Source organism: Chlorocebus sabaeus, chromosome 16 (genome assembly GCF_047675955.1).
Source record: "Chlorocebus sabaeus isolate Y175 chromosome 16, mChlSab1.0.hap1, whole genome shotgun sequence".
In the NCBI taxonomy this organism is placed as follows: Eukaryota; Metazoa; Chordata; class Mammalia; order Primates; family Cercopithecidae; genus Chlorocebus; species Chlorocebus sabaeus.
This window is the reverse complement of record NC_132919.1, coordinates 78,243,186-78,271,017: the sequence shown is the minus strand read 5'-3', so window position 1 is coordinate 78,271,017 and position 27,832 is coordinate 78,243,186. Positions and strand designations below refer to the sequence as shown.

Below are 27,832 nucleotides of genomic sequence, written 5' to 3'. Positions count from 1 at the left end.
CAAACTTTAATTCCAGGTAATCAACTTAATGTGAGTGAACAAACTTTAATTCTAGGTAATCTTAACATGAGTGAACAAACTTGAATTTGATTTACACAATTGTTATTTTCTCCCCCCTGTAACTCTCAGCCAAACCTAATCTTTCTATGGTGAGCATGAAAAGATCTTAACCCGACCTTCACAGACGAAGTATCCAGGGCCACTTTCCTCTCCAGTGTCTGAGTCAGAACACTTCGTAATATAGTATCTGCTCAAAAACTTATCTTGTGATATTAGCCCTTTCTTTAAAATAAAGATAAATCAACCTACTAACCATTGTATTTGAAAAAGAAGCAATAGATTCAGTGTACAATGGAAGTAGCTATTGGAACCTAGCCAGGGACATTTAAGGCTACAACAGCTACTTGGAAATTAAGCCTACAGTTATATATTAAGCAATGACAATAATTGCCTCCTTCAAAAATTCCATGGTCATCTTTGTGGGCAAAGAATGCCATGCACGCCACAATCCTTTTCCCCTACTGGTTACACCTATTTCCAAACTGAGAAGGCAATTCCACTGCCAAATGGAACGCCTACTGACCAGAAGACCATGGGTCAGCGCAGAAAGAATATGCAGGCTGCAGATGGCGTGCAGAAGTGTGCTCATTTCTCCAGTAAGTCCCACATTCCCTCGCAACTACGCAGCACTGCTTCTCTTACCATTATTTGAAGGATTTTTGAAAGTATCCCCCTTGTAATATGAGTAGACCCCCTTCCCCAACCGACTTCAGTTCTTTTTTAAAGGAATGCTAATCTATTTAAAATCATTACAAAAACCTGACTTGTGCCTGCAGTATTCTACTCAGCACTGTTGACAGAGAGGGCAAATAGATACATCAAATGTCAAGAGCAGGAGGAAAGAAACCAATAATTAGAGAGTGTTCTGGCAAGAGGAGAGAAGAACCCAATAATTAGAGCGTGTTTTGATTTAACCGAGATGCTTCAGCAGGAACTCTCTCTCTCTCTCTCACACGCACACCCATAAATTTGATTATTGGGAACATTGGCGCTTCCTACTGTGCTGAGCCTGGAGGAAAGGCCATTGGCTGCTGGGCGGCACAGAGGACGAAGAGGACAGGCTGCAGAGGGCACTAAAGGGCAGGAGGGGTCCGTGGAGCAACACGTCAGAGACGGTGAGCCCAGAGGAAGCAGGATATGACTTGGACTCTGAGAAATGAAAGAAAAAGAAGAGAAATTCAGGACACAGCAAAACAGAAGAGGAAATACCGGGCCACGCTCCAGGGCCCACACTCTCCCCAGGGCCAGGTGCTTCAGGGGCTCAACATGGAGGCAACCGACCTCCATGATCACTGACCCCGGCGAGGATAAGTTCGAGTGTGCAACCCAGCTCCACCACGGAGAGGGTAACAAGGACAAGTGTGCGCTCCCCTAGGACCAGGCAGAATCTGTTCCCCTGACCAAGCAGACCCTCGTGGCTACCAGGGAGGGTTTATGCTTAAGAGTAATCAGAAATGAATGTGGGGGTAGAGTTGGGGGGCTGATATCAAGGGTCCCGCAAATTCAACAACTACTGTATGTTGTCTACAGGCAAACGCCAGGTGCTGCCACACTACACATCTATCGTATACCAGAGCTGAACGTGTGTGTGGTTTGCGGATGACTGCCTGGTCAGAAGCTGGAGATACATCTGTTACCAAATGGATTACAACTCCTGCCCTCCTACAGCTCACAGTCGAGTGGGGAGAGACCCTAAACACAATAAACACGAAAACTGCACAATGTGTGAGAGGTAGCAAGTGCCATCCAAAAAGGAGGGTACAAATAGAAAAAAACTAAGCAGTGGGCAGGCATCATGCCAAAATCGAGTGCTGACAGCAATGCTCTGGAAGGATAAAAGGCTTAAAAAGGTCAGAAACAGAAACATCTAACGGCAACAGTGGCATGACAGTGAGGCTAAAGTATAAACCCTGAGAATTAGAACAAGGAGTGGGAATGGAGAGGAAGGCGCAAATTCCCAACATTGACAAGGGACGGGTAGGAGCTGGTGACTAAGTGGACCGCGATAAAAAGAAGAGGGACAATTTAAAGGTGATGTTCTCGTATTATGGCCGGAAATGAGATGGTTGTGACAAGAAATTGGCTTAAGGGCAAACTTTACAGTGAACAAGAAACCAAGAAACCTGGAGTCCGGTCTGGAGTCGATGTCACTGAGCAAGTCACTTCCTCTGTCCCAGACTCACCACCTTATCTTTCAGATGAGGGTAATGGTTTTAAACTACTATTCAGATCTCTTGTAGATCTAAAGCTATCCAATTTTAGGATGAATTCCACTTAGACAAGACAAATCTAAAGATACTGAGTGATGTTGAGGACTGTTTCAAATACGCAATTTGAGCAAAGACCGAGGCCGGGCCGGAAGAGGCATTCAGAAATCAAACATGAAAGTGACGACTGAAGAACAAAAAAGATGAATTATTTGAATAAGTATCAGGAAAAAAAAGAAAGGGAAGAGGAAAGAGAGATGATCCACAGAGGGGAGGAGCTCCTGGTACAGAAGACTGACCCTCCATGCAGAGGTCTGGGGGTCACCAGGGTGCAGGGGAGAAACATAACAATATGTTTTAAGAAAGAACTAATGGGCAGGGCACAGTGGCTCACGCCTGTAATCCCAGCACTTTGGGAGGCCGAGGCGGACAGATCACCTGAGGTTGGGAGTTCGAGACCAGCCTGACCAACATGGAGAAACCCTGTCTCTACTAAAAATACAAAATTAGCCAGGCGTGGTGGTGCATGCCTGTAATCCCAGCTACCCAGGAGGCTGAGGAAGGAGAATCACTTGAACTTGGGAGGCGGAGGTTGTGGTGGGCCGAGACCGCGCCACTACACTCCAGCCTCAGCAACAAGAGCGAAACTCCGTCTCAAAAAAAAAAAAAAAAAAAAAAAAGAATGAACTACTGTACGCAACAGGGACGACGTTCAGGGAAGTTCCCCAGAAACCACTGATGCTATTAACGCAGAAAGGGCAGCACTCTAGGTGTTCTGTGACTTACAGAACCCGCGGAAGGGCAAGAGCAGCAGAATTGGACTCAGCTTTCAGGGAGGGCAGAAGGTCAGGACGAGTGGCCTGTGCAGCAGCTGAGAAATGCCCCCTACCCACATTCCCATGCCCTAGAAAGCCCCAGAAGCCCCCAGCCCCTGGCTGCTCCTGCTGAGCCAGCAGAACGGCAGCTCCCACCATCTCCCTCAGTGCACACTCAGGGCAGCCTGGCCTCTGGCAAGCGTGTCCCTGAGCAAAGCCCTGGCTGCAGGGGCACCTGGCTCTCCAGCCGCTGTAGGTGTGAGAAGCACCTGGGAGGCAGCAGACCCACAGCACTGCCACGACTCTTTCTTTCACTGATATTCAACTCGTCCTTTACAGAACACTGGACAGAATAAAATTTGACCTTTAAAACAGTTGTTCTTCTCTGAAATCACGGAAACAACATTCTGACGCCTGAACCCGAATGTGGACAAGCCGCTGTCCTGAGACTAAACTCCAGCAGGACCTGCTCTGCTTGTGATCCCTGGGGCAGCCGCTCTGCTGAACAAAAGGTTTCTAACAATAAGCAACGAGGAATAATGACTGCCAGGTAGCTGGACAGAAAAGAGGAGATCCCTGCGATGGAAGTGACCTAAAGAGCTGGTTTTCATTTGTAAAAGCATAGGCACACAGCCGAGAACTGCTGACGTATGCAGACATGGGAGACGAGGGTATCATCTTTTCTGACACTGGTCATTGTTTTATTTTGCTGTCTGCTTGAGAGGAGGTCCTTTCTCCAGAAGTCTGCAAGAATGGCCGTGGCTGGCTCTGTCTGGGAGAACAAGTACATGCTGAGGGGACAGGGCACGAAGACCTCCCGCTGCCACCTATCAAAGGCCTTTCTGCAGAGAACACAAGCCTCTCTATGACCTCGAGTAATACTTAGAACGCGGGCCTGCCAGCCTAGGAACATGATGAAAATTATCTAACTCTGTACTTTATAAAGGCTAGTAATGAGTAAAAATGGACGGAGATGGAAGAACCTTGGAGATTATCAGGCAACCTCAGTAGCCACCCTCGTTGACAAGCTGAAAGCAATAGAACTCAATCGGATAAAGTTTGTCGAGTAGAGGCCCAATCTGCCTCTCCGCTACCCCTCAGGCCTGCTACACTAAGGGAAATGCGGTAACTGTTTACTGCTACAGTATCTGAAACCTGCACTGAAGAACAGGGCAGGTGAGATGCCCGTGCCTGAAACCAGACATTTTCTCTGTGCAGTTTCCATGTCATCTGTTTGCATTAAACCCCCTATGGTTCCAGAATCCCATCTGAAGGTCGTTCTGCCCACGGCATTTTTGTTGTTGACAAAATGGCAAACCCTTGCAGATTTTCCCACTTAAATGATTTCACAAAAAGGTTAACTTGTTTCTAAATGCCAGGCTGCCAGTGGGAACCAAATGAACGAAAAGCAATCACCTGCCTGGTTTTATGTGCATTATCTCAATCACAATTACACTACTCATTTCACTGAAAATCTTTCAAGTCACCTCTGCAGGCTTAAGTCCAAACTGCAATTAGTATAAAGCAAATGAAGCAGCCTCCATGTTTGTTCCATGAAACCACAAAGAATATTAACATTCTCTCCCACGTGCCAATAACTTGTTATCTTGGTCCCAAGAGACTCAGCTCCACAAAGGTCATGGGTACGAAGGGCTTACTATTTGCTATGACTTTCGCTAACATCTTTAAAATGGGAAGATAAATTATGCAACTTTATTAACTCTGGGCGTCTTAGTCAAAATAGTTAAGAGAAATAAACTTTGAAAGTGGTATGAGTAGAAAAAAGGGCGCCTTACAATGCTCTTGTCAGCAAGGAAGGTGATCCAGTCCTTATCCTATATCCACTCCAATACCTAGTCCTTACTCCAGTAGGAACAAATGCACAGTCCAGCCTGCTCCTCTGGCTTCCACTGGAATGTCCACTCACACTTCCCCTACCTGGCCTGGCCCTGGTCTCCCTTCACTCCCAGCTCAGACATCACCAACTCTATGGAGCTTCCCCCGGCTGTCCCCCTCCCGTCTCTCCAAGACCCGTCTAACTCTTCCAATGCGGTACGGACTCACTTCCCCGCCTCCCTGGGAGGCAACAAGCTGTACTGGAAAGATCAACACGCACCGGGGCAGGGATCCAGCAGAATCTACCATCGGCACTGGCACGCTGGGAAAGGGAGGTGGAGACGGGAACGCCTTCCTCCCAGGGTTATTGGGAAAATCCAGGCCCTGATGAAGCAGTGCCCTAACCACATAGAATGCCCTCAACAAGTGCCACCTACTGCATTCCTTGAGCAGACAATTCCTGGAATGCTGTTGGCCTGACTAGAAAGCCTTCTCTGGGGATACGGTAGCGGCCTAGAAGGCGCGATCAGAGGACACAGCAGTGATTCACACGGCTTCTGGTCCAGAGAACTCGCCCTCCACCTTCACAGACTGCATTCTTCCTTTCATGGCACTGTCTCAGTCGACCGTTCACTCCTCAGGCGGGTTCGCGGGCTGCTCGGCCGCCCATCTCCCCACGAGGCTCTGCCCCACGACAGCAGGGGCAATGCTGGGCGCTGCTCACACAGGCTGAAGCACAGTGGAATCCCAGTAAACATTTGCTGGATGAATGAATGATGTTTATTTTCCCTATCAGACTTAGAATTCTTTGCCAGTAGGAGGTATCACTTATTGTTATATCCACGGCAACTAGCAAAGTGACGCATACATGGCCAACAATCAACTTCTTGCTGTGTTCAATCAAGTAGTCATTTTCATCCTTGCGCCCTTCCTGAGCCTTGCCCAGGGCTGTGATTAGATTCAGGGTCACTTGTTTCAGCCTCACCTATACTCACGGTAATGACCTAACTCTCCAGGTTCACCCTGGAGACACCAGTAGCTTGTTCTAGCACTTCTTCTAGTCTCCATCTTCTGTGTCTGCAGCAGGTTTGATCAAGGGAGAGGGAAGAAAAGTCTTCTTAAACTCATAGCAAGGAGAAATAGTTGATAATAAACATTTATTTTGGCAAAACCAAATTTGGAGAAGAGTAGTATTTCAGGTAATATCAAATGGCAAAAAGATTTTTAATATTTCATACTGAAAGGCGTCAAAAATACAGCTCTTTGAGGGAGAGTCACTAAAAATAAAAGGTTTGTCCTTCCTTCTCAGCCCAAAAGTCCCCGTCAAGGCACGGTAAGCATTTCACAACAGATGCAGGATGCGCCGGCACAGGCAGACGGGAGCGAGAGATCTCAGTGGCCTCCAGGGTTTACGAGGCAAGCAAGACTTCCTCCAACTTTCCCACGAAGATCTTCCGAGAGTTCTTCATACTTCATATCATTTCTAAAGAAAGAGTTTCTCAAGAAGAAAACGGGCAGCGTGGTTAGGATGCACGCCGGTAATGAGGCTCTTCCATGCCTCCCTCCTCTCCAGGAAACTCAGGTCTTTGATGTGTGACAACCAGCAAACCACCTAATTAGGAGGATGGGGAGGAGTCCAGTAAAAATCAGAGACAGCAGGTGGGAGGGGCCACTGCACCCTCGGTTGACAACAGCAAAAACAGGTAAAGTCCTTGCCCAAAGATCTCAGTGATTTCCTTTCAAATGTTTTCATTGACAGATTAAAAAGAGGGAAGAAAGGCGGGAGAAAGGGGAGGGGAGAATGCAGAGGACAGAAGCAGGAGAAAAAGGTCTCTGCAGCTCAGGGAGAAAAAAGCCGAAACTTTTTTGTTCCTTTCGAGGAGTAATGCAGATTAAAACTATAGCAACATAAATTATGTTAATATAAACATAAAATTTATAAAAGTATATTTCACTTTGTAAGAAAAATTCCAACTCCTTCTGAAGCAAATGAACACTATAAATTTATCTCAGGCACTTTAGAGTTAAAAACCCACATTGTAATAAACGGCCCATCTCCTAATCAGGCAAACTCCCAACAGCCATCATTCCTCTGGAGACACAGACTCCCTTCTCGTTCACATCCCTTCATTAACCAACACTTCCCAAGCCTGCCAAGGCCAAGGATTCTGAGTGCTACTAAGTGCTTCTTAGGAGACCAGCAGGGACGGAGGAGGAGGCAGAGGGAGGGGCAGGAGGAGAAAAGGGTGAAGAGTGGGGGGAAGAAGACAAGAAGGAAAGGAGGGAAGAGCAAGCACTGGAAGGGGAAGGAGGAGAAGAAGAAGGGGGTGGGCGCAGGGAAAGCAAGGAGGAGCCTGGAGGATGGGAGGCCATCGAGGAGGAGAAGGTGAAGCAGCAGCAGCAGCAGCTTCAGTGGGAGGGGGGAACACCCTAGCACCTGAAGCAAAGAATCAATACTGAGTGTAGAAATTATTTTCTCAGGATTGCTTCTGTTACTTAGGGAACAAAAATAAACACAGCTAAATGCATTTGTGCTGGGCATTAAAGAAGAAATCGTATTTTTAATCATTAACAAAGAATAGGAAGCCTCACAGCACATTTCAGGAGTCTGGAAGCCCAGCCCCCGGAAGCACAGATAGGACAGCAGACCTTCCAGGGAACAGGGCGCTCCACAGCCGAGATGGTGTGCCCGTGAGAGCCCTCTGCCCTAAGTCGTAAACACTCCACCACCGAGTCCCTCCCAGACGCAGCTGTGGAGGAGGCCTGCATTTTGCTCCAACAGAAGCAAGTCCTCCAAGGGTTTCTGTCTCAGCCACGACAGGGTGAAGAGCAAAAGCCCACGCGGCTGTCACGGGGAAGATGCAGAGCAGGGGAGCCTGAGGACCCAGATCCTTGGGAGATGAGCCTCAGAACAAACACCCAGCGCAGGACGCTTCCGTGCCAAAGCAGGGCAGGCCAGCCCATCTCGCGCACACATCTGCTTGCACACATGCACACGTACAGAACCACTCTCAGGAAAAGCAGAGGAAGGCACGAGGCCCAGTCAGGACAGGGTGAGCTCAGGAAGACAGAGGAGGCTGTGACTGGGGAGGGGCTCAGAGGGGGTTTCAAAGGCAAAGTCACCTTCCATTTCTTAAGCCCAAAAATGCATAAAAACAATTCATTCTATTATTTTCCACACGGTACACAGATCCACGTGCACACTCCATAAAAAGCACAAACGTAGGCACAGGCTCCCTTCACTCCCTGCCATTCAGGAACATGCACCGTTTGAGGGGAAATAATGTCAATATCTCACCTAAGAATTCAAAGACAACCAAATACCTCCCAGCTCACTGATGCCTACGCTTCCATGTCTCCAGAGTGCTGGAGGGAAGTGTAAATAAGATTCCTCGCAGATTGCCTGGCTTTGCAAAGAAAGAGATGATGGTTGTCATTTTTGTCAGTTTAGAGTGGCTTGCAAAATATAACTGGAAACATACAACCAGCCAATGACCTGCAATCCCACACAGTCCAGAGAAATGAAAATAGATGGTCCACACAAGACTTGCACCCCAACAGTCATGGCAGCTTTATCCCTAAAAGCCAGCCGCTGGAAACAGGTGCGGTGTGAACCTGCGGGAGAGGGAGTGTGGATGCACATCGCACGGATGTACAGGCTCCGGAGCATCCAGCAATGAGCTGCCGCCTGGACGAGTCTCAGAAGCCTCACCCTGAGTGAACAAGGCCAAACGCAAAAGCAGAAGAATACATCACGTGTGGTCACTGTAGAGAAAGGTAAAAAGTAAGTGAGGCCACCTGGGCAAGATTACGACTGGGAGGAAAGGCTGGCAAGGCTGATTCCACCGCCCTCCTAACCTCACAGGCGGCTGCCCTCACCCACTGCCGGATGTAGGCACAGCTAACCATGGGATGAATTCAGTTTGCAGTTGAACATTAAAGCAAGAATGACAACAGTCCCTCCCTAAAACTGGTTCCCTCCTGGTTCAGGGACTGAAAGCACCTTTCTAAGACTATGGAAAGCCACAAGATTAGGATTACGTGAGGAGTCTGAATTCTGCTAAGATGTAAATGTCGCTAATGATACCCAGCCATCAGCCCTAGCTTGCCTTTCTATAATTCCTTGCTGCTCAGGAGTCGTGGCCAGGGGTTATAAAATTTGCGACTTCCCCAATGGCTCCTGTAGAAAACAGCACTATTACAAAACCTAAGCTTGGTCTCTTGAGATGTTTTTCAGAGTTTTGCATTCTGGCAACCAACTGACCCCACCTGGACCCATCCTGTGCCCCACCCAGAGGCAGACTCAGTGCAGAGGACCATTTTTCCCACCCCATGACACCAATCAGCAGCACCCATTCCCCAGCCCCTGCCCACCAAATTAGCCATACAAACCCTAGTCTCTGGGTCCTCACAGGGGCTGATTTGAGTAATAATAAAATTCCTGTCCTTCCACCTCATGGCTTTCAGTTACTCTTTCTTTCCTATAATACTGCAGCCTCCGTGAATTGGTTTCATCTGTGCAGCAGACAAGAAGAACCCATCGGGCAGTTCCATGGGCAAAACTAGCCTCTGGTGATAGGAGGCAGAAGGCGGCTGGCCTCAGCCAGGAGAAACTGACTGGAAAGGGGGACTGAGGGTGCTTTCTGGGGAGTGGAAATGTTCCCTATCTTGCTCTGAGTGTGATTAAACGGGAGTATACAATTGTCAAAACTCATCAGACTAAACACTTAAGATCTATGCATTTTACTACATATAAATGGCATCTAAAAATTGCCTGGAAAAAAGTTTTTAGAAAGGCATATAAAAAAGGGGTGTTCTAAACTTCAAGAGATTTAGAGAGGCATGAAATATACAAAATGGAAAATAGAATGGCCCTTTCTGTACCCCTCTAAATCTGTTGTTTTGATTGTGAATTACTGAGGCCCTGGTGTGCAGCACCGTGAATCTCGAATGGTGTGGAGTCCAAATGCCAACCTAGAGAGCCAACCTAGAGTTGCTGACACTCTCAGCAACTCCATTCATCACAGCCACTGTCTTGGAACCACTGGATAAAAAACCCATCCTAGGAGAACCAGGAGGCAATAGAGAGCAACTCTCTGATGTACCATCCTGAGAACCCACTAAGAAAGGGGGTGGGGGGTGGAGGATCCCTTTCCCAGCAGCAACAGAAACTCTAAGAAGAAACTTAACAACACATGCATAGGAGCGTCAGGGAGAGACTCTCCTACCTTATCGACGGACATAAAAAGGCAGAGCAGAATAGCCCAAGAAGCCACCACTGCCACGGCTGCAAAACACCAGGTCTCCCCAGCTGACCTACAAGCTCATATCACCCCAATCAAAAGCCCAACACCGTGGTAGAGAAGGGTTGTTAGCTGGGGCCTGCTAGGAGCAAGGAGAGTCCTGGGGCTCCCACTCGGCTCCTCTGCTGAGACCTAGAGAGCTGGCCTGGCCACAGCGGCCTCCACCTCTGCCTCTCCGGCTCTGCCTTCACAACAGTGAACTCCATCTGCTCCTCACAGCCACCCACCTTGTGCTGAGACTTGGAATTGCTCTCCTCCTCCTAATCCATCCACAATCAATGCAGACTTTGAGAACAAGGCACTTCAGATCTCCCCCACATCTTAAGATTTCACCAAGTCAGCCATGCTCACACCCTAACTCAGCTCGTTCAACCCCTGCCACTTCCAGTCCTGCTCCCGTGCTCAGGGGCCAGGGCCGACAGAAGATGGCAGCAGGAGAGAACCTTAAGTGGGGTGGGTCGGCAGGGAGACTTAGACAAAGAAGAAAAAGAGCCTGAGAAAGATGAGCAGGCCCAAGAGGAGGAAACACAGCAGAGGGAGAGGAACACCGCCAAGGGCAGCCGGGCTGGGGGTTGGAGCTTGATCTTGACCTTGCCTTGTTTCCAGCAGGTGAGCCAGAGTCACAGGGCACTTTAGGAAGCTGATTGGGGGTGGCATGGAGGAGGCTCCTGCTGAGAGAAGGGTGGGGAGATGGGGTGGGGAACAATGGGAATGGGGGGACCAAGGGGCTGCCTGCATCCGGGACAGTGGCTGACCATCCTTCCGGCAGTCAGTTACAGCCAGCAGGGGTCACTTAGGGCTTGAGGGAAGGATGGGACTGCCTGTATTGCCAGGCGCGCATGGCCCTTGGTAGTCCCTTGCTGCAAAAGGGTAGAATATAAAGAAAATGGGAAACGGGGCAAGGGGTGATCATGGGTGGCAAATGGGGCTCTGGGAAGACCTGCAGGAGGCCAGTCATCATCAGACTCTTCCTGCAGCTCCACTGTGTCCCCAGCTCTGCTCCTCAGAGTGTGACTATAATTTCTACAGAACAGATGCCACTTTTTCATAAACTCTAGGGTGCCAAAGGTTGTACGATGCATCACTGTCTTCTATGTTACTAAGGAAAAAACTGCCAATTAAACTATGACACTACACAACACTTTCTCTTTGAATGGAATTGTTATCTGATACTTAGTAAGAAGAGCTATGATCAACTTACTCAGACATGTTTCTCATTTATCATGCTTTTTTTTTTTTTGAAACAGAGTCTTGCTCTGCCGCCCAGGCTGGAGTGCAATGGCGCGATCTCGGCTCACTGCAGCCTCCATCTCCTGGGTTCAAGCAATTCTCCTGCCTCAGCCTCCTGAGTAGCTGGGATTACAGGTGCCCACCACCACGCCCAGCTAATTTTTGCATTTTTAGTAGAGACAGGGTTTCACCACGTTGGCCACACTGGTCTCGAACTCCTGACCTCAGATGATCCGCCCACCTCAGCTTCCCAAAGTGCTGGGATCACAGGCGTGAGCCACCGCGCCCGGCCTCGTTTAACATTCGTGTGTGACAAATGTCACAGCCCAAAGGCGAAAGCCCCAAGTGGCTCCTTCTGCCCCAAAGTCCCCTTCCTGCTTTGAGATGACACATGGTGAATAGGTCTTTTAAATTAGTTGCCTATTATTAAAGCAAAAAATAGTCACGGTTTTAAAACAGAAGGCACATAGAAGGGTTTTGTGTGAAAAGGTAAAAGTCCCATTCTGCGTCTGCCCCAGGTCACGGTGACAAACATTCTGTGCTTCGCCTCATTTGTGGGACCCTTGCCCCTTCAAATCACGTTTTATTCTGGAGTTAGATTCTGAAGTCAGTACAGACCTGATTCAAAATGTATTCTGAGGCCAGGCGTGGTGACTCATACCTGTAACCCCAGCACTTTGGGAGGCCAAGGCAGGTGGCTCACCTACAAGGAGTTCGAGACCAGCCTGACCAACATGGTGAAACTCCGTCTCTACTAAAAATACAAAAATTAGCCGAGTGTGGTGACACGTGCCTGTAGTCCCAGCTACTCGGGAGGCTGAGGCAGGAGAATCGCTTGAAACCGGGAGGCAGAGGTTACAGTGAGCCGAGATTGCGCCACTGCACTCCAGCCTGGGTGACAGAGCGAGACTCCGTCTCAAAGAAAAATAAATGTATTTTGACCCAGTATGCTGCTTTCAATACTAGAATGAGTCAACACAGCAAAACACCGAGAGGTGAAGGAAAACGAGAACGACTAAGGAAGCCACAGGCTGATGTCCCCCTTTCGTGTTCACTCCTTGGCATCTGAGTGAGTGGAGGAGGGGCAGATCCACCGACTTGCCCTCCATCTATCTATGGACCTACCCACCCATGTACACATATGCCACACCCACCTACACACATTACATATGACAAGCAGGAACGGCTGACTCCTATCGGTCATATGTGCACACACTAAAACTGTTGAATACATTTTCTTCTTTTGCATTTTAAATTTGAGGTATTTTAAGCTGGGCACTGTGGCTCACACCTGTAATCCTAGGTACTCCTGAGGCTGAGGCAGGAGGATCACTTCAGCCCAGGAATTCGAGGTTAGTTAGCCATGATCACACCACTGCACTCCAGCCTGAGTGACAAAGCAAGACACCACCTCTACAAAAAAAAAAAAATTAAAAATTAGCTGGGCATGGTGGCACACATCTGTAGTCCCAGCTACTCGAAAGGATATGGCAAGAGGATAGCTTGAGCCTAGGAGGTTGAGGCTGCAGTAAGCTATGACCGCATCACTGAACTCTAACCTGGGCAACAGAGCAAGACCCCTCTAAAAATATAAAAACAAATAAATAAAAATAAATTTTAAAAAAACAAAACATATGGCTCACACCTATAATCCCAGCACTTTGGGAGGCCGAGGCAGGCAGATCACTTGAGGTCAGGAGTTTGAGGCCAGCCTGGCCAACATAGCGAACATAGTGAAACCCGGTCTCCACTAAAAATACAAAAATTAGCCAGGCATGGTGGCACGTGCCTGTAGTTCCAGCTACTTGGGAGGCTGAGGCAGGAGAATCTCTTGAACCCAGGAGGCTGCAGTGAGCCAATGTCACGCCACTGTGCTCCAGCCTGGGTGACAGAGCAAGGCTCTGTCTCTAAATTAATAAATAAACTATGTTTTAGATATCTTCCTGTAACAGAAATTAGTCTTAAATAATTCTGTGTTCTGTCCAAGTCTGAAATCCTTCAGAGGGAGGAGGATTAGAAAAGGAATGTTTTGGTAACTTTCTCTTTCTTCTATGCCTATCCATTTATTTTTCTTTACTATCTTTTCTGAGGTCAATTATGGTCATTTACATTTTCCTAGAAAATTATGCATCGCATACAAGTTTTCCAATTTATCTGCAAAGTTTTGCAAAGCACTCTTTTATGACTCTCGATTTCCTCAACTCGAGTTATTTCTCCCTGATTATCTGTGCTTTCTTCTTGACTTTTGTTGGAATTTAGCTAAGATTTTTGTATAAAAACAAAACCTATAACTAAAAATTCTACACAAAGATGACGTGACCTCAGGGCACGTTCCAGGCTGGGGTGAGCAGCGTGTTGATTAAGGAGCCTGCCACACATGCAGCCCTTTAGAAGAGACTCTTCCTTATACAAGCCGTGAGTAAGCCTCCCGGTTCTGCCATGCGCTTTAAATCCTGCCACCCAGCCCTCCAATCACAGGTGATTCCAGAGGACAGCCTCACTCCCTCAGAACCAACCCGCAGACGGGCCAGTTACCCGGGGGACCGCATGAAGCTAAGCAGAGCTGAACGGCCTCTCTAGGTTGGGAAGGCAGTGGACTGCACTCAGTCTTCCACGCGCTGGGCCGGGAGCCCACTGAGGGGAGCGCCCTCACCACAGCCCGTGCAGCCCTCACCTGGGAGGGGCCTTTCCGGATTTCTGCCTCCATGGCTCCTCTGTTGTGCCTTAGCATCTGCACCAATGGCTCTCAGGCATGCCCCCAGTTTTCTGTGTTTCAGACACCACAGCGTGGGGGAGTCTCCTAATACTGTAGTCCAAAATGAGGGTATGACCCCCTGGCCTAGGGGCCACATCACAGGGCACTGGATCTGGCGCACCCTCTCTCTCCTCTTGCTGGAAGTAAATGGTACCACCTGAGCCTGGCATCTGGCATCTGTTCTCAGGGACTTTGAACCCCACACTCCCTTGTCCCTGGGTGGCACTTGTCTGTCTTTTAACACGGGCCATACAGCCTGGCCATCCAGTGAAGCGTCGAACACTCTTGTGGGGGAAATTTAATGTTGAAAATCCAGTGACACAATGCAGTGGGCAGAGAGCGGAAGCTGAAGCAACAGAGGAAAGGTCAGAAGTTGGTGGTTTAGGACTAGGGACCACTAGCATGTGAGCCCAGCTGGCTCCTGTGGGGACCCCTGGGCCCAAGCAGACAGAGTCCCAACAAAGATGACTACATCAGAAAGGAAGCACCCAGCCCTCACGCACAGGGAGGCGTAGGAACGTCCTGCAGGGTAACTGCCGAGTGGGGAGCAGAGACCCACAGGGCTGCAGCACGGTGGAGACCGGGCACTGGCGTGGACATGCACCCCCTCCTGCCGAGCTCCCGGTCCACCAAGAGCCTCCAACCCGCAACCAGACTTCACAGAGGTCCGGCTCCAGCCACTCTACCTGCACGCACCCCGACAGGAGCTTTCTCCCGACATACACTCCAGGTGGAGAGACCACAGTTCTCAGAAAACCAAGACTCCTAACGAAAACACACAGGAATCTTCAGGGATTGCTATTAAACTATATACTATATCTATGATCAGTATAGTCAATAGTCATAGAACCTCTTTTCCTTTTTCAATTAGAGACAAGGTCTCACTGTGTTGCCCAGGCTGGTCTCCAGCTCCTGAGCTCAAAGGACCCTCCTGTCTTGGCCTCCCACAGGCACGAGCCACAGTGCCTGGCCGAACCTCTTAACAGTTTTATGAAACAAATTATCAAGACAAAGGCTCTTTTAAGAATTAAATGTTATCATGAGGCTCTCAGAAGACACCACACATATTATTTGGAAAGGAAACAAGTCCTCACAACAGAAATTATACCTTATTCAACTGAAAAGTCTCCATTTTGAACTCTTAGAACTCAACAATAAAGACAAACAGCCCAAGTAATAAATGGACAAAGGATTTGAATAGACTTTCCTCCAAATGGCCAATAAGCACATGAAAAGAAGGGCAACATCATTAATCACCAGGGAAATGCAAACCAGAACCACGTGAGATGCCACCGATCACAATAACAACAATGTAAGAAACAGGAAGTCGCAGATGTTGGGAGGATGTGGAGAGACTGGAGCCCTCATACACTGCTAGTAGACGTGGAGAAACAGTACAGCCACTGTGGAAAACAGATGGGGAGTGCCTCAGGGAGGTAAAACACAGCGTCATCATATGACCCAGCAATCCCACTCCTGGGCAGAGGCCTACACAAACACGAGTACGTACATATTCATAGCAGCATTATTCAAACAGCCAAAAGGTGGAAACCACGCAAGTGTCCATCAACTGATGAACGCATAAAATAGAAATGTAGGATATCCATACAATGGTTTTTCAGCTATAAAAAGAGTTGAGGCTGAGGCAGGATGATCACTTGAAGCCAGGGGTTCAAGACCAGCCTGAGCAACAAAGCAAGACCCTATCTCTACACATGCACACACAAAAAGGATTAAATTACTGATACATGCAATAACATGGATGAATCTTAAAAACATTCAAGATGCTAAGTGAAGAGCCCAGACGCACAAGGCCACATACTGTACGGCTCCGTTTGTGTGGAGAACCTAGAACGGGCATCTCCAGAGACAGAAGGCAGACTGCAGGGAGGGGAGATGAAAAGTGACTGCGGATGCGTTTTGGGTTTCCCTTTGGGGTAAGGAAAGTGTTCTGGTACTAGGCAGTTATGACAGTTGCACAAGATTGCAAAGATGTTAAAAACCAATTGAGTTGTACTTTTTTTTTTTTTAGATGGAGTCTCACTCTGTCGCCCAGACTGGAGTGCAGTGGCGCGATCGTGGCTCACTACAACCTCCACCTCCTGGGTTCAAGCAATTCTCTTACCTCAGCCCCCTAAGTAGCTGGGATTTCAGGCGCCCACCACCACACCCGGCACATTTTAAAAATATTTTTAGTAGAGACAAGGTTTCACCACGTTGGCCAGGCTGGTCTCCAACTCCTGACCTCAGATGATCTGCCCACCTCGGCCTCCCAAAGTGCTGGGATCACAGGTGCGAGCCACTGTGCCCAGCCGAGTTGTACATTTTAAAACGGTGAACTTGACGTTACGTGCTTTGTCCATTTTTTAAAATCTCCATTATGTGTCACACCAACAAGTAAATTGTGGACATTTGGGAGGGGGCTGTCCAGAAGCCTCCGTGAACACCCAAATTCAAGAACACCACTGTGACATATGGTTTCCCCTGCAAAATGAAATCAAGTACCGCAGACACTTTGAAGTGGCCGTCCCCCTCCAATCTGTTATTGATCGTTTCCCCCTTGATCAGCACTTTCCAATTTGGCTGGAGCGGGATTTTACAACTCTTCCTAGTTGCATATGGTGAGCATACGGTGGGTTCCTCATCGTCACCTCCAAATTTAGCTTTCCATTCTTTAACACATCATCACATCTTCCACTTTCTGACTTCAAAGCAGCACTTCCATCCCTCGCCCGGCACCTGCCTGTCCTTCAAAGCCATCTCCACATCGCTCTGTATCACGGTCCCCAAGTTAACTCAGGAAACACACATGGCACGTGAGATCTGTGAAACCACGACAGCTGAGCTACGGTTTTAGTCCCAGCCTGACGGTGGGGGGCCCTCATTTGCAATTTGTCACACACACAGACAACTCCCTTGTTAAAGGGAACATGATGATGAGAGATAATATCCTCAAGAGGCCTGTTAAGGACAGAGCTAAGCCCCTATTTCTCTCTAAAAATATTACACTTCAAGTAGGTCAATTAATAGAGGAGAGTCAGGAAGAGGAGATCCCAGCAAGAGGATAAAACCAGAGACAAGGCAGGATGGGGAGGGGCTTAAGGCAGCAAGACTCTGGGCAGAATGTTCTGGGAGTGGCCTCCACCACCTCAACCATGAGGAAGAGGAAGGGATAAGGGACAGAAAGGGACAGGAAGTAAGGATCTGATGACCAACCACCATGGCCTCCCTGGTGCAAATGCTTTATATACGTTTATTCTCTCCATTAATTCTCATTTGCATGTACAAATCTTAAAAGTAACTTGTAAATAGTAACTTGTAAAAAGTAACTTGTAAAAGTAACAAGTAAATAGTAACTTGTCCAAAGTTACATTTCTAAGAAGTGGCAAAGCCAGAACTAAACCAGTTCACATTCTTTCCCCAGTTAAGCTCTCCCCACCCCACTCCTCAGTGCACTGGGAGAGAGGAGACCACATTTCCCAGGGAGCTTCCCTGCCAGTGAGAGGGGTGCGCCCACCCAGGAAGGGAAGGAGCGGCGAGCCCAGCACGAGTCTGTGGACCTACGAGGCAGAGGGGAGGAGGCGGACTCCACCGATCCTCCCCGGGCCGTGACTAAACGGACTGCGGCCCATGCTGCAACCCACTCTAGTCAACATGCGCGCTCTTCAATCCCAAATGGGCTCTCCAGTGAATCCCCTCGGTGGTCTCGGACAGCAAGAGTCCAACACAGGGCTGGCCAGCAAGGGCCCCTCTGGGACCAGCTCCAATGGACTGAAACCCTGAGGGGTCTAGTCACAACTGGCTGCCATCCTCCGGGCGGCTGCAGAATGATGCCTTTCTTTCGTCCTTCTTTCTGTAGTGTGTTTGGTGTGCCTAAAAGAATTTATAGGTCACGTCACTAAGGTACTTGGAGGGATGGCAGTGGGTGGCAACACCTTTACACTCTGGTACAATTGATCTAAAGAGTCTGGAATAAACTGCTTTGCATAATCTAAGCTCGCTTCCAGAAGCTGCTTCCAATACCATGGCCTCTGGGGACAGGGCAAGGCAGGAAGTGCATGGGCAGAGCTGACTACAAGGCTTCTGGCTGAAGAGCATGAATCAGAATTCTCACTGAACACGGCACGCACGTGTAAAAGCTGTCAGGCGAGAAGCGCTAGAAGGGAGGGGAAGACGAAGTGGGAGAGCACGGCTGAGGCCAAGGCAAAAATATAAGTAAAATGTTGGTCACAGAACAGTTCTTAACTTTCTGGGCAGTAAGCAGTTAAGTGAAACTGTCAAAACGGAACAGTTAACCCCAAGACAACCAGAAGATATGGTCTGTGCCATCCTGCAACTGTAACGAGTACACAGGCAAAGGGCTTCACAGCAGGTGCTGAATTATGCAAGCTGTGAGCCATCCACCCACAGCTCTGCCTTTGCCCATGAGTGCTCATTGGCAGCTTGTCACAGAAACTCAAGGTAGATGAAGCCCAACCTTAGGACCCACAGAGAAGGAAGTCAGGTGAGTGTGGGCAGGAGGAGGGAGGGCTGGCGGCAGGGCAGACAGCAAGACAGGGATGGATGATAGAATGGGAATGGCATCAGGGTAGCATGCCAGGGGATGCTGCCAATCGCAATTAGAGGGCCATTTTCACCAGCTGAACTGGACTGTCAATTTGGAACTAATGTCGCAACGTGAATGCCCTAAGCAGGAGTCACCGCGAGTAACAGTCCACCTTGGGCTGTTCCACAAATAGCTTTGGAGCACCTCCAGGTGGGGGATACAGTTCTAGGGCAACTTAGCTGCTGCCTCCCCGATTATCCACATCTGACCCTGAAAATCCTAAGAAAAGGTAGAACTCACTCATTTATGGGTCTTCACTGCATCTGTATTAGCCCATTTTCACGCTGCTGATAAAGACGTACCCAAGACTGGGCAATTTACAAAAGAAAGAGGTTTAATACACTTAGAGTTCCACATGGCTGGGCAGGCCTCACAATCATGGCGGAAGGCAAGGAGGTGCAACTCACGTCGTACATGGATGGTGGCAGGCGAGACAGAGCTCACGTAGGGACCTGAGACTTATTCACTACGGACAACAGCACAGGAAAGACCCGGCCCCATGATTCAATTACCTCCCACCAGGTTCCTCCTACGGCATGTGGGAATTGTGGCAGTTACAGTTCAAGATGAGATCTGGGTGGGGACACAGCCAAGCCATATCGGCATCCATCTATAAAATTCATCCCAAAACATTTGGGGGTGGGGGGCACCGCCAAGCGAGTGACTTGTGCTGATACCGATTGCTTTGCCCACAAAGCAGGGGCCTGTCTCATCATCCCAGGGAAAAGAAGACACGTGGATCTTAGAAGCCATCCATGTAGCGCTCCCCAAAGCCAACACAGCCACCTGAGCAGCGGGAGCACTCTGTACCAAGGGTTTCACAGTTTGTCACACATGGCCACACGACACTCCCCGTGAGGCAGACAGGTCAAGCAGCAGCCCCATTTAGGGACAAGGAGAAGACGTCTGGATTCCAATTATCCTCACTACAAACCCCTATACAACACGGAATTACACATAAACATGCAGTTCTGCAAGTAACACTTGTGCCTAAAATCCAAAAGACACACCTGTTAAGTGTCCAAAGTAGAATCAAAACTGTCCACTACTGGCCTTCACAACCCCCTTGCTCCCCGAACCCTCTCCTCCCAACAGGAGGTATAATCATCAGCTTCGGTTCATTCAAAGCATCTCATAAAAGCATACAAACAACTCTATTATCAATACCACGGAAAGAATGATTGTCATTTACATTAAAATGCAATAACAATTTCTACTGGGCTAATGAACCAGGTCTTGGGAGCTGTTTTGTTCTCTCCTTGAACATACTCTGCTTGGGGTTAGGCACTATAAAAAACATGTTTATCTAACGGTAAAACCAACTTTCATCCCTTAACCACAAATTAACTGTGACACATCTGAGAAGCACGCTGAACTGAAGGGAAGCTGGCATTCAAAACCTGTTCACTGTAATCCACAAACCAGGGCTGTGCGTGGATAACTAAGAACTGTTGGCCACATGGAAACTGATTCAACCTGACCACTCAGCTCCCTGGAAGCCCCACGGCTGCCACATGGGACTTGCTGCCTTCACTACTCACAGACCTGGACAAGATGAGAACGAGTTCCTACAACAACATGGCTCCATGACTGAGGAGCACCTTCCGCCGCCGCCTCTAGACACACCTGCCCGACGGACGGACTCGGTCAGTGGAGGCACCGCCACGCTATTTCATCTTCCTTAGTAAACGATACATATTCCCAAAGAAACTTATTTTTAAGGCACGGGAAGAATTAAAGCTCACCCCAAGTGAAGAGGTGTGGCCTCTGCTCCTGGTGTTGTCCACTCTCTCTGGGGAAAGAAGGACCCAGAGAGCGAGGTCCCTCCTGTGTGCCTTTTTCCACAGGCTCCAGCTCCTAACTTCCACCCTGTACTAAACTGCCAGAAGCCCCAATCTGTTAGAAAAATTCTCTTAAAAGATAAATTCTTCACTGTATGCTCCCAGCTTTATAATAATCTCCTACTCCCAACTCCCAATAAAACTTTCATTTGAGACTTATGATGGAATGAGTGAGGTTTTACTGCAGAATTTTCCACTGAAACAACGGTCGGCATTTTTCCTCCAATCTCTGGCAGAACACAAATTTATGCACCTACGAGGTAATAAGGCAAAGCCTTAAATTTAATCAGAAGAAACATTTCATCAGTGGCAAACTGATAAATTATTTAGAAAAGGGCTCAATGGGCCTAAGCAAGGAAATACAGGCCAGACAGTGGCTGGCAGCCTTCAGAAAAAAATATAATCACCATGGTTTCTCTCAATTCCTTTTGAACTGGAATCACCTATATCAAAAGCTAGAAAAATGAAGAAGAACAAGTCCAAGTGTTCCAGCATCGGCAAGGAAATCATTAGAGGCTTCCAGGTACCACTCTGGTGCCACCGATGGGGGTTCGGCTTTCTGCACCTCCTGGGTGGACACTACTGTTGAGGAAACAGGCATTTCCTACTCTGCTCCCATCCATGACAGCGTGGAGGCAACGACTCCGGCAAACTTTAATGAAAATAACCTCATTTTCATTAAATGACCCAAGGTTTTCCACTCTTGCAATAAAGGACACTGAGAAAGAGAAAACCAGATATATGGGTCTTTCCATCGAAGGCCTGGGAAATTTAATAACGCCCCCATTGTTTTACTGCAGATGGCACATCAGCCTCTTTTTATTACTGCAGAAACTCGAGAGCCCTGTAGAGTGCAATCAAGTGGTGCGTGTTTAGCCTCGCAATGTTTCAAAGGACCCTGATTTACAGTCAGGAACCAGGCCCCTTGCACACAAACATCTGAGCTTGCTAAGTCCCTCCTGTTCTGTGCAAACTCTAGAAGGCAGCATGAGGTCTGCCCCACACTGAGAGCCGCGCTATCTATGCCAGGCCTCCCTCGCTCTGTCCTGTAACCCACGGAAAGCCGTGAGGAGAAGTGTACCACGCGCACCGGGGCAGGTGCTATTATTACCCAGTGCATATGGCACAGCCCCACGCTCACACCAGAGAGCCGGTCAGAGGTATCCTGTGACATCCGACACCTTAGGCTAATTTCTAAAATAGATGAGGCCCACCCATGGTTAGTAACAGGAAATTTTAGAACATTTTTATTGTACTTAAAAATGAATGCAATAGTGTTGGCATTCGAAAAGCAAATATTAGGTATCCATTGTTGTGGTTTTGCTTCCTGAATGCAGACAAAAGATCCCACTCTGTGTGCATGAACGGCTTCTTTCTAGGCTGCGGCGGATACTTTACTCCAGATTCCACTTCATAAACCAGCCCAGATGGGATCCCGCCTGCGCTGGTACCTTTTCCGAAGCATCCTGTAATCTTGACACATTCTGCATCGCACCAGCCCTTCAAACGATCTCTTACTCAGAAAATTATTTTGCACATCCATTCTTGAAATGTGGCCAACTTTAACAAATTCTCCCAGACTACAGATCATCCAGAGGACTGCACCCCTTTGCACCTGTGCTCGCCGTCCGAGTAAAACTGTGCCACTGCCACAGGAAGGGAATCCTCCATCCCGCACTGAGTCTGCACTGTCATCTTTCTGGCTGTCATCACTGACCCACATAGAAAGGTGGCCTTCCCTACCTCATGATGCCTCTTCTCAATGCCATGGAGAGATCTGCTCCTAGACAGAAATTTAGATTAAAAATAACAGATGCCACTTTAGAAGATTCCATTTCCTGTCAGCTAGCATCAACGAGCTGGTATCTACCAAGCAAAACTAATAATAAAGCTAGCAGTATATCCACTCTTAGCACTCAAAAAAAAATTGTACATCATAGCAAATGGAATACACATACAATATCTTGAAATATTAAACACATGTATTCTGAAAGGCTATATTTCCTTATCCAATAATTCTTGGAAAAGAAGAAACAAGTTATAATGGCAGAGACTCAGTCTAGAAAGAACACAATTGGTAGATCTGAATTTATTGGGTTGCATTCTTTTTTAAACAAATGTATCTAGTAAAGCGCAAAGGTACAAAGCCAAACCCAGGAGATGGGCAGAAGTAACCAGAAAGGCATTCCTCTGAATTCCCATGGTGTTGGTTAATGACACGCCATATACCAACACGGCCATGTCTTCCAATACTGCCACTCTGCCCCACACTCCTCCTGTAAGCGCCCATCTCACCATGCTGAGACCCTAGGGTACCTTCAAAGTCTTCAAAGAAGCTATTTTCTACAGAAAACACAAGGCATCTCGACTACATTTTTACAGGACTCCGCCATCCAAATCTCTCTCCAGTCCTCATCTCATCCCCAAACGCACTGCGCTCTCAAGAAAAAGGCTATGGCATGTTTACATAAACCACCAAGAGGCAACGAATTTGAGAGAGGAAAAAGTAAAGCCATTAGGCATCAATAAAAAACCCATGAAGACACTGCCTTCTAAAGAACAAAAGTCTGCTGTCATTGACTTGACAAGTCGGCAACGCAAAGCACAAAGGTACACCCTAAGACACAGAGATGCTTCCTAACAGTTAGCTCACGACTGGAAGCAACAGCAGAAATGACCTAAGGGCATTTTTAAAGGCAGGAAAAAAATCATTTTTGGCTATTCTCTTACTCTAAGAATGTAAATAATGCATAAGGAATCCCTAAATCCCAGATTATGTGGATAAATGATCCACAAATCAAAATTCCAACCAAATAAGTGTTCAAAAGGTTCCATAAATCATGTGTTTCCATGAGGCTTACATCAAAAAGGGGAGAGTAAAACTCGCAGGAGACGTGCAGGTAAGGCACCTTCTCAACCTGCGTTCTTCATGATGTTCCTTTAGGTAACTCGAGTTCCCACCACGCAAAGCTGAATACAGGGCACCTCCATAAGCACCCAGATTCCTAGTTTTTTAATTAAATTTATTAAATCTCCAAACCAGTTAATAAGAAATGCTAAAGGTCTTTGGGTGGATTACAAGTAACCTAAGATCTTAAAGGCAATTTAACACAGTTATATTCTATGCCACTTTTCTTTAAAAAAAAAAAAAACTGTAAGATATAAGCAAAAAAAAAACCCCACACACACTAATTGGTAACTGGCTCCCTAAAAAGAGCCTTATCTTTTGAATCAAAGACAAAGTGTATAATAGGTGTCATCTTTTGAATGTTGGGTGCTTTTTGCACAACTATTTGAAAACTGAAGACACGAGGAATAGCATTAACTAGTTGAGGTTAAAGAAAAATTACTGAAAATACATTTCCTGAGAAAAATTAAAACCATGGTTAAGAGCAACAAGAATACTTTTTCTTTTCTAAAAATCTGGAACAAACTTAAGCAAAATAAGTTGGACTGTCCAATGCAAGACTCACAATAATGTGTACGTCGTCAAGACAATACAGCCACCAACAGCCAGCAGGCAGAACGCAGGCCCACGAAACACAGTGCGCAGGCGCCATGCCGCACAAGGGCAAGGTGTGCATGGAATTCTCACTTGGATCCAAAGAGCGTTGGAAACCAAGGAACTGGAGTTTCCCTGTAAGAAGGAAAGTGAAGCACGCTTACCCTTGGCTGCCAGTTCTCGTACTGCTTCTGTAAATTTGCACCGATGGTTTCCAGAGCTTTCTGAGGACCCATCGACAGAGGATCTGAGGAAGCAATGGAAAAGAGAAAGTTCTTTATGTCTGTGTTTCCTCCTCTGCTAGGCCTCTCTTCCACAGTTTCTCCTTATATAACGCACTGCAAAGTCACCTTTGACTAAAAGCCACACAACGCTTAAGGTTGATCAGTGTTAACCAGATTTACAGAACAGCTAAGGTGCTCAAACAAGCGGACACGCCGTGAAAGCCAGTGTTTTAACATCACAGGCAAGTGACTGCTGTTCTTCTACCCACATTCATTTGTATTTCGGCACCTGCAGCTTTCCCACACTTGCACTGTTTTATTCTCAGGCTCCCGCTCAGGCTTTCTATGAGAAGGCAGCTCTGCAGTGACAGAATATGCTTCCTCCTGTTCAAACTATGGCTCTCATTGGTACAGGAAAAGGAGGAGAGAAAAAGACAAGGAAGTGACATTTTTTAATTAATTTTCATCCGCACTCAGTTTTCCCACAAAAAAAATCTGTTTCACAAACATACATTCATGTCCAGGATTTACCCGTTTATTCCAGGAGTGGGCTCCAGAGCAATTACCTCTAAATCAGCAGTTCTCAAACTTGTTTGGTCTCAGGACCCCTTAGCGCTCTAAAATTATTGAAAACCCCAAAGAGCCCTGATTTATGTTGTTGTATCTATCAATATCTACTCTACGTGAAATTCAGATAAGATTTTTAAAATATTTTTCTTCATTTTAAAAACAATAACAAACTCATTATATTTTAACATATTTATTATAAAAATAACTATTTTTTCCAAAAAAGTTTAGTGAGAAGAGCAGCATTTTTGTACATTTTTGCGAATTTCTGGAATATGTGGTTTGGTCGAGGATGGGTGACTCTCATCCATTTTTGCATTCGCCTGTGGCAATTCACGGTTTCAGTGACTGCACACGTGGAAACCCCTACCTCACACACATATCTGTCATTAGAAAACAGAAGAGTATCTTAAAATGCTATTTTACATAATCATGACTCTTTTTGTTTGATACTACACCAAAAATTATCAAGTGGTAATTTCCTTCAGATTATGAGATGTACTATCTGAAACCACATCGACGAACTTTTTATATGCTATCACATTAAAATTAACTGCTCTTTGCTGCAACTTGAGTGGATTTTTTACCCATATATTATTTTGTACCATCATGCATTGACCATTTGGAAAATATCGGCTCATTGAACTATAAGATCTTATATATTTCATTCTCCAATATTTTTTTAAAAATCCACACTCATTAACATTATCATGATCTCATCAGAAACGTCTTAAGTACTAAGAAGTTGCCAGGCTCAGCCAGGTGTGGTGGCTCACCCCATAATCCCAGCACTTTGAGAGGCCAAGGTGGGTGGATCACCTGAGGTCAGGAGTTCAAGACCAGCCTGACCAACACGGTGAAACTCCGTCTCTTCTAAAAATACAAAAATCAGCCGGGCGTGGTGATGGGCACCTGTAATCCCAGCAACTCAGGAGGCTGAGACAGGAGAATCGCTTGAACCCGGGAGGCAGAGGTTGCAGTAAGCCGAGATCGCACCACTGTACTCCAGCCTGGGTGACAGAGTGAGACTCCGTCTCAAAAACAACCACCACCACCACCACAACAACAAAAAAGTTGCCAGGCTCATAGTGGTAGGTATAAGGTTTCCAAATTTTATTTTTTTTATTTGAAATCTCCAATTTTATCAATGGAAACAAACACGGTCAGTTGCTTTCCTCAACGTGACAGGTTCATGTCATTCATTTTCCAGAAAACGTATGCCAACTACTCCAGGTCTCTCTGTTGGGGGTAAAATGCTATCAAACAGCACCACATGCTACAGAGAAATGCTGCGTGAAAGCAAGAGCCAATCAATGCAGCAAATTTTGTTAGTGTCTTAAGAAATTCCCGTAGTCACCCCTACCTTCAGCAACTACCCGCCCATCAGTTGGCAGCCATCCACATGAGGCAGGACCTTCTGTCAGCCAATTAAATGCTAAAAGATTATGACTCACTAAGGCTCAAGTGATCATTAACATTTTTCAGCAGCTTTTAAATGAAAGTGTGTATGTTCTTTTGGACACAATGCTACAGCACACTTCACGGACTACAGTACAGTGTAAAGGTAACTTTTATATGTACCGACAGCAAAAATGTTCACGTGGCCCGCTTACTGCAGTCGTCTAGAGCCAAACCCGCAGTATCACTGAGAGGCACCTGTATAGTTTTTGGCACTATTTAATTTTTTTTTTTTTAGCTATATGTATGCTGCTCTGATAAAAAAAATTAAAAAAAATAATAATAAATAAATAAATATCATGACATTAATAAGATTCTACAACTGGAAAGGGCCTTCGCCCATAGATAGGTCAATGTCATCAAGGGCTTTTCAAAACAGAGATGCCAGGCCCTAACCTTCTGGAAAGTCTAATTCAATGGTTCTAATTCAATGGACACCTCTGGCTGAAAAAAGCTTGGTAAAAATCAGGTAATATTTAACTTCTCTGCAAGAATTGTGGTAAATTTGTTATAATCCGTAATCCGTGACTTCAGAAATTACATACTGGTCTTCATTTCTCTCAGGAACAAGGTTCTAAGGTCTCAAAAAAAATCACAGTGATCCAAATCAACTGTGCTGTGGTCGGACCCACAAGTTAGGAATGGATTGGGATCTGAAAAATGAAAAACTGGGGCCACGAAGTGCATAAACAAAGCAAAGGAAAGCAAAAAATAGCTTTAAGAAACAGATGCCAAAGAGCAGGCCTTGCCACATGCATGGAGGAGCAAAGCAAGTGCACAGGGCTGGCCGGAAGGCACTGAGCGCAGAGGGCTGGCCGGAAGGCACTGAGCGCACAGGGCTGGCCGGAAGGCACTGAGCGCACAGGGCTGGCCGGAAGGCACTGAGCGCACAGGGCTGGCCGGAAGGCACTGAGCGCAGAGGGCTGGCTGGAAGGCACTGAGTTCAGTCACCCATACTTAACTGCGGCAGCCAGCATGGTCGCAGCCCGCGGCTGTCATCTATGGTAAGAAAACAGAAATGGTCTCCTCCGCACAGAGATAAAAGACCGATCCATGCATTACGATGGTCAGCGGTAGCTCACACTATGCATGGTCTCCAGTGAACCACGGACAGAGGGAGAAGGGAGGGAGTTCCCATTCAAGGAATACCCCCTCCTTGGATTTCACCCCTTGGAAAGTCCAGGCCCTTCTCCCATCCCACCCTCTCCCCAGTGTTGACAGGAGGCAGCCACTGTGGCACTTCCCTGCATCCCTCACAACATCCTGCAGAGACACGGGGCCCTCGTTAGTACAGGCAGCCTGGAAGGGGCCCCACTCTCCCTGCCCTGACTCAGGTCAGGACACCTGCCCACCCAGGAGGGGTGAAGCCACTGCCGGCTGCTCACCAGGCTGTGACCAGCTACATGGCGCTATAACCTCCTATCCACT

General features: G+C 47.2%; 1 protein-coding gene across 2 annotated transcripts in view; it reads right to left on the bottom strand.

Annotated features, from left to right (window-relative positions):
* The window catches only part of RPTOR (regulatory associated protein of MTOR complex 1), a 411,638-nt gene that overhangs the window by 292,363 nt on the left and 91,443 nt on the right, over nucleotides 1-27,832 (bottom strand). For both annotated transcript variants that reach the window (XM_008013198.3, XM_073005477.1), the window contains exon 3: nucleotides 24,320-24,402. In XM_008013198.3, the coding sequence (XP_008011389.1) occupies nucleotides 24,320-24,402 (83 nt within the window). The remainder of the gene's footprint in view (nucleotides 1-24,319; nucleotides 24,403-27,832) is intronic.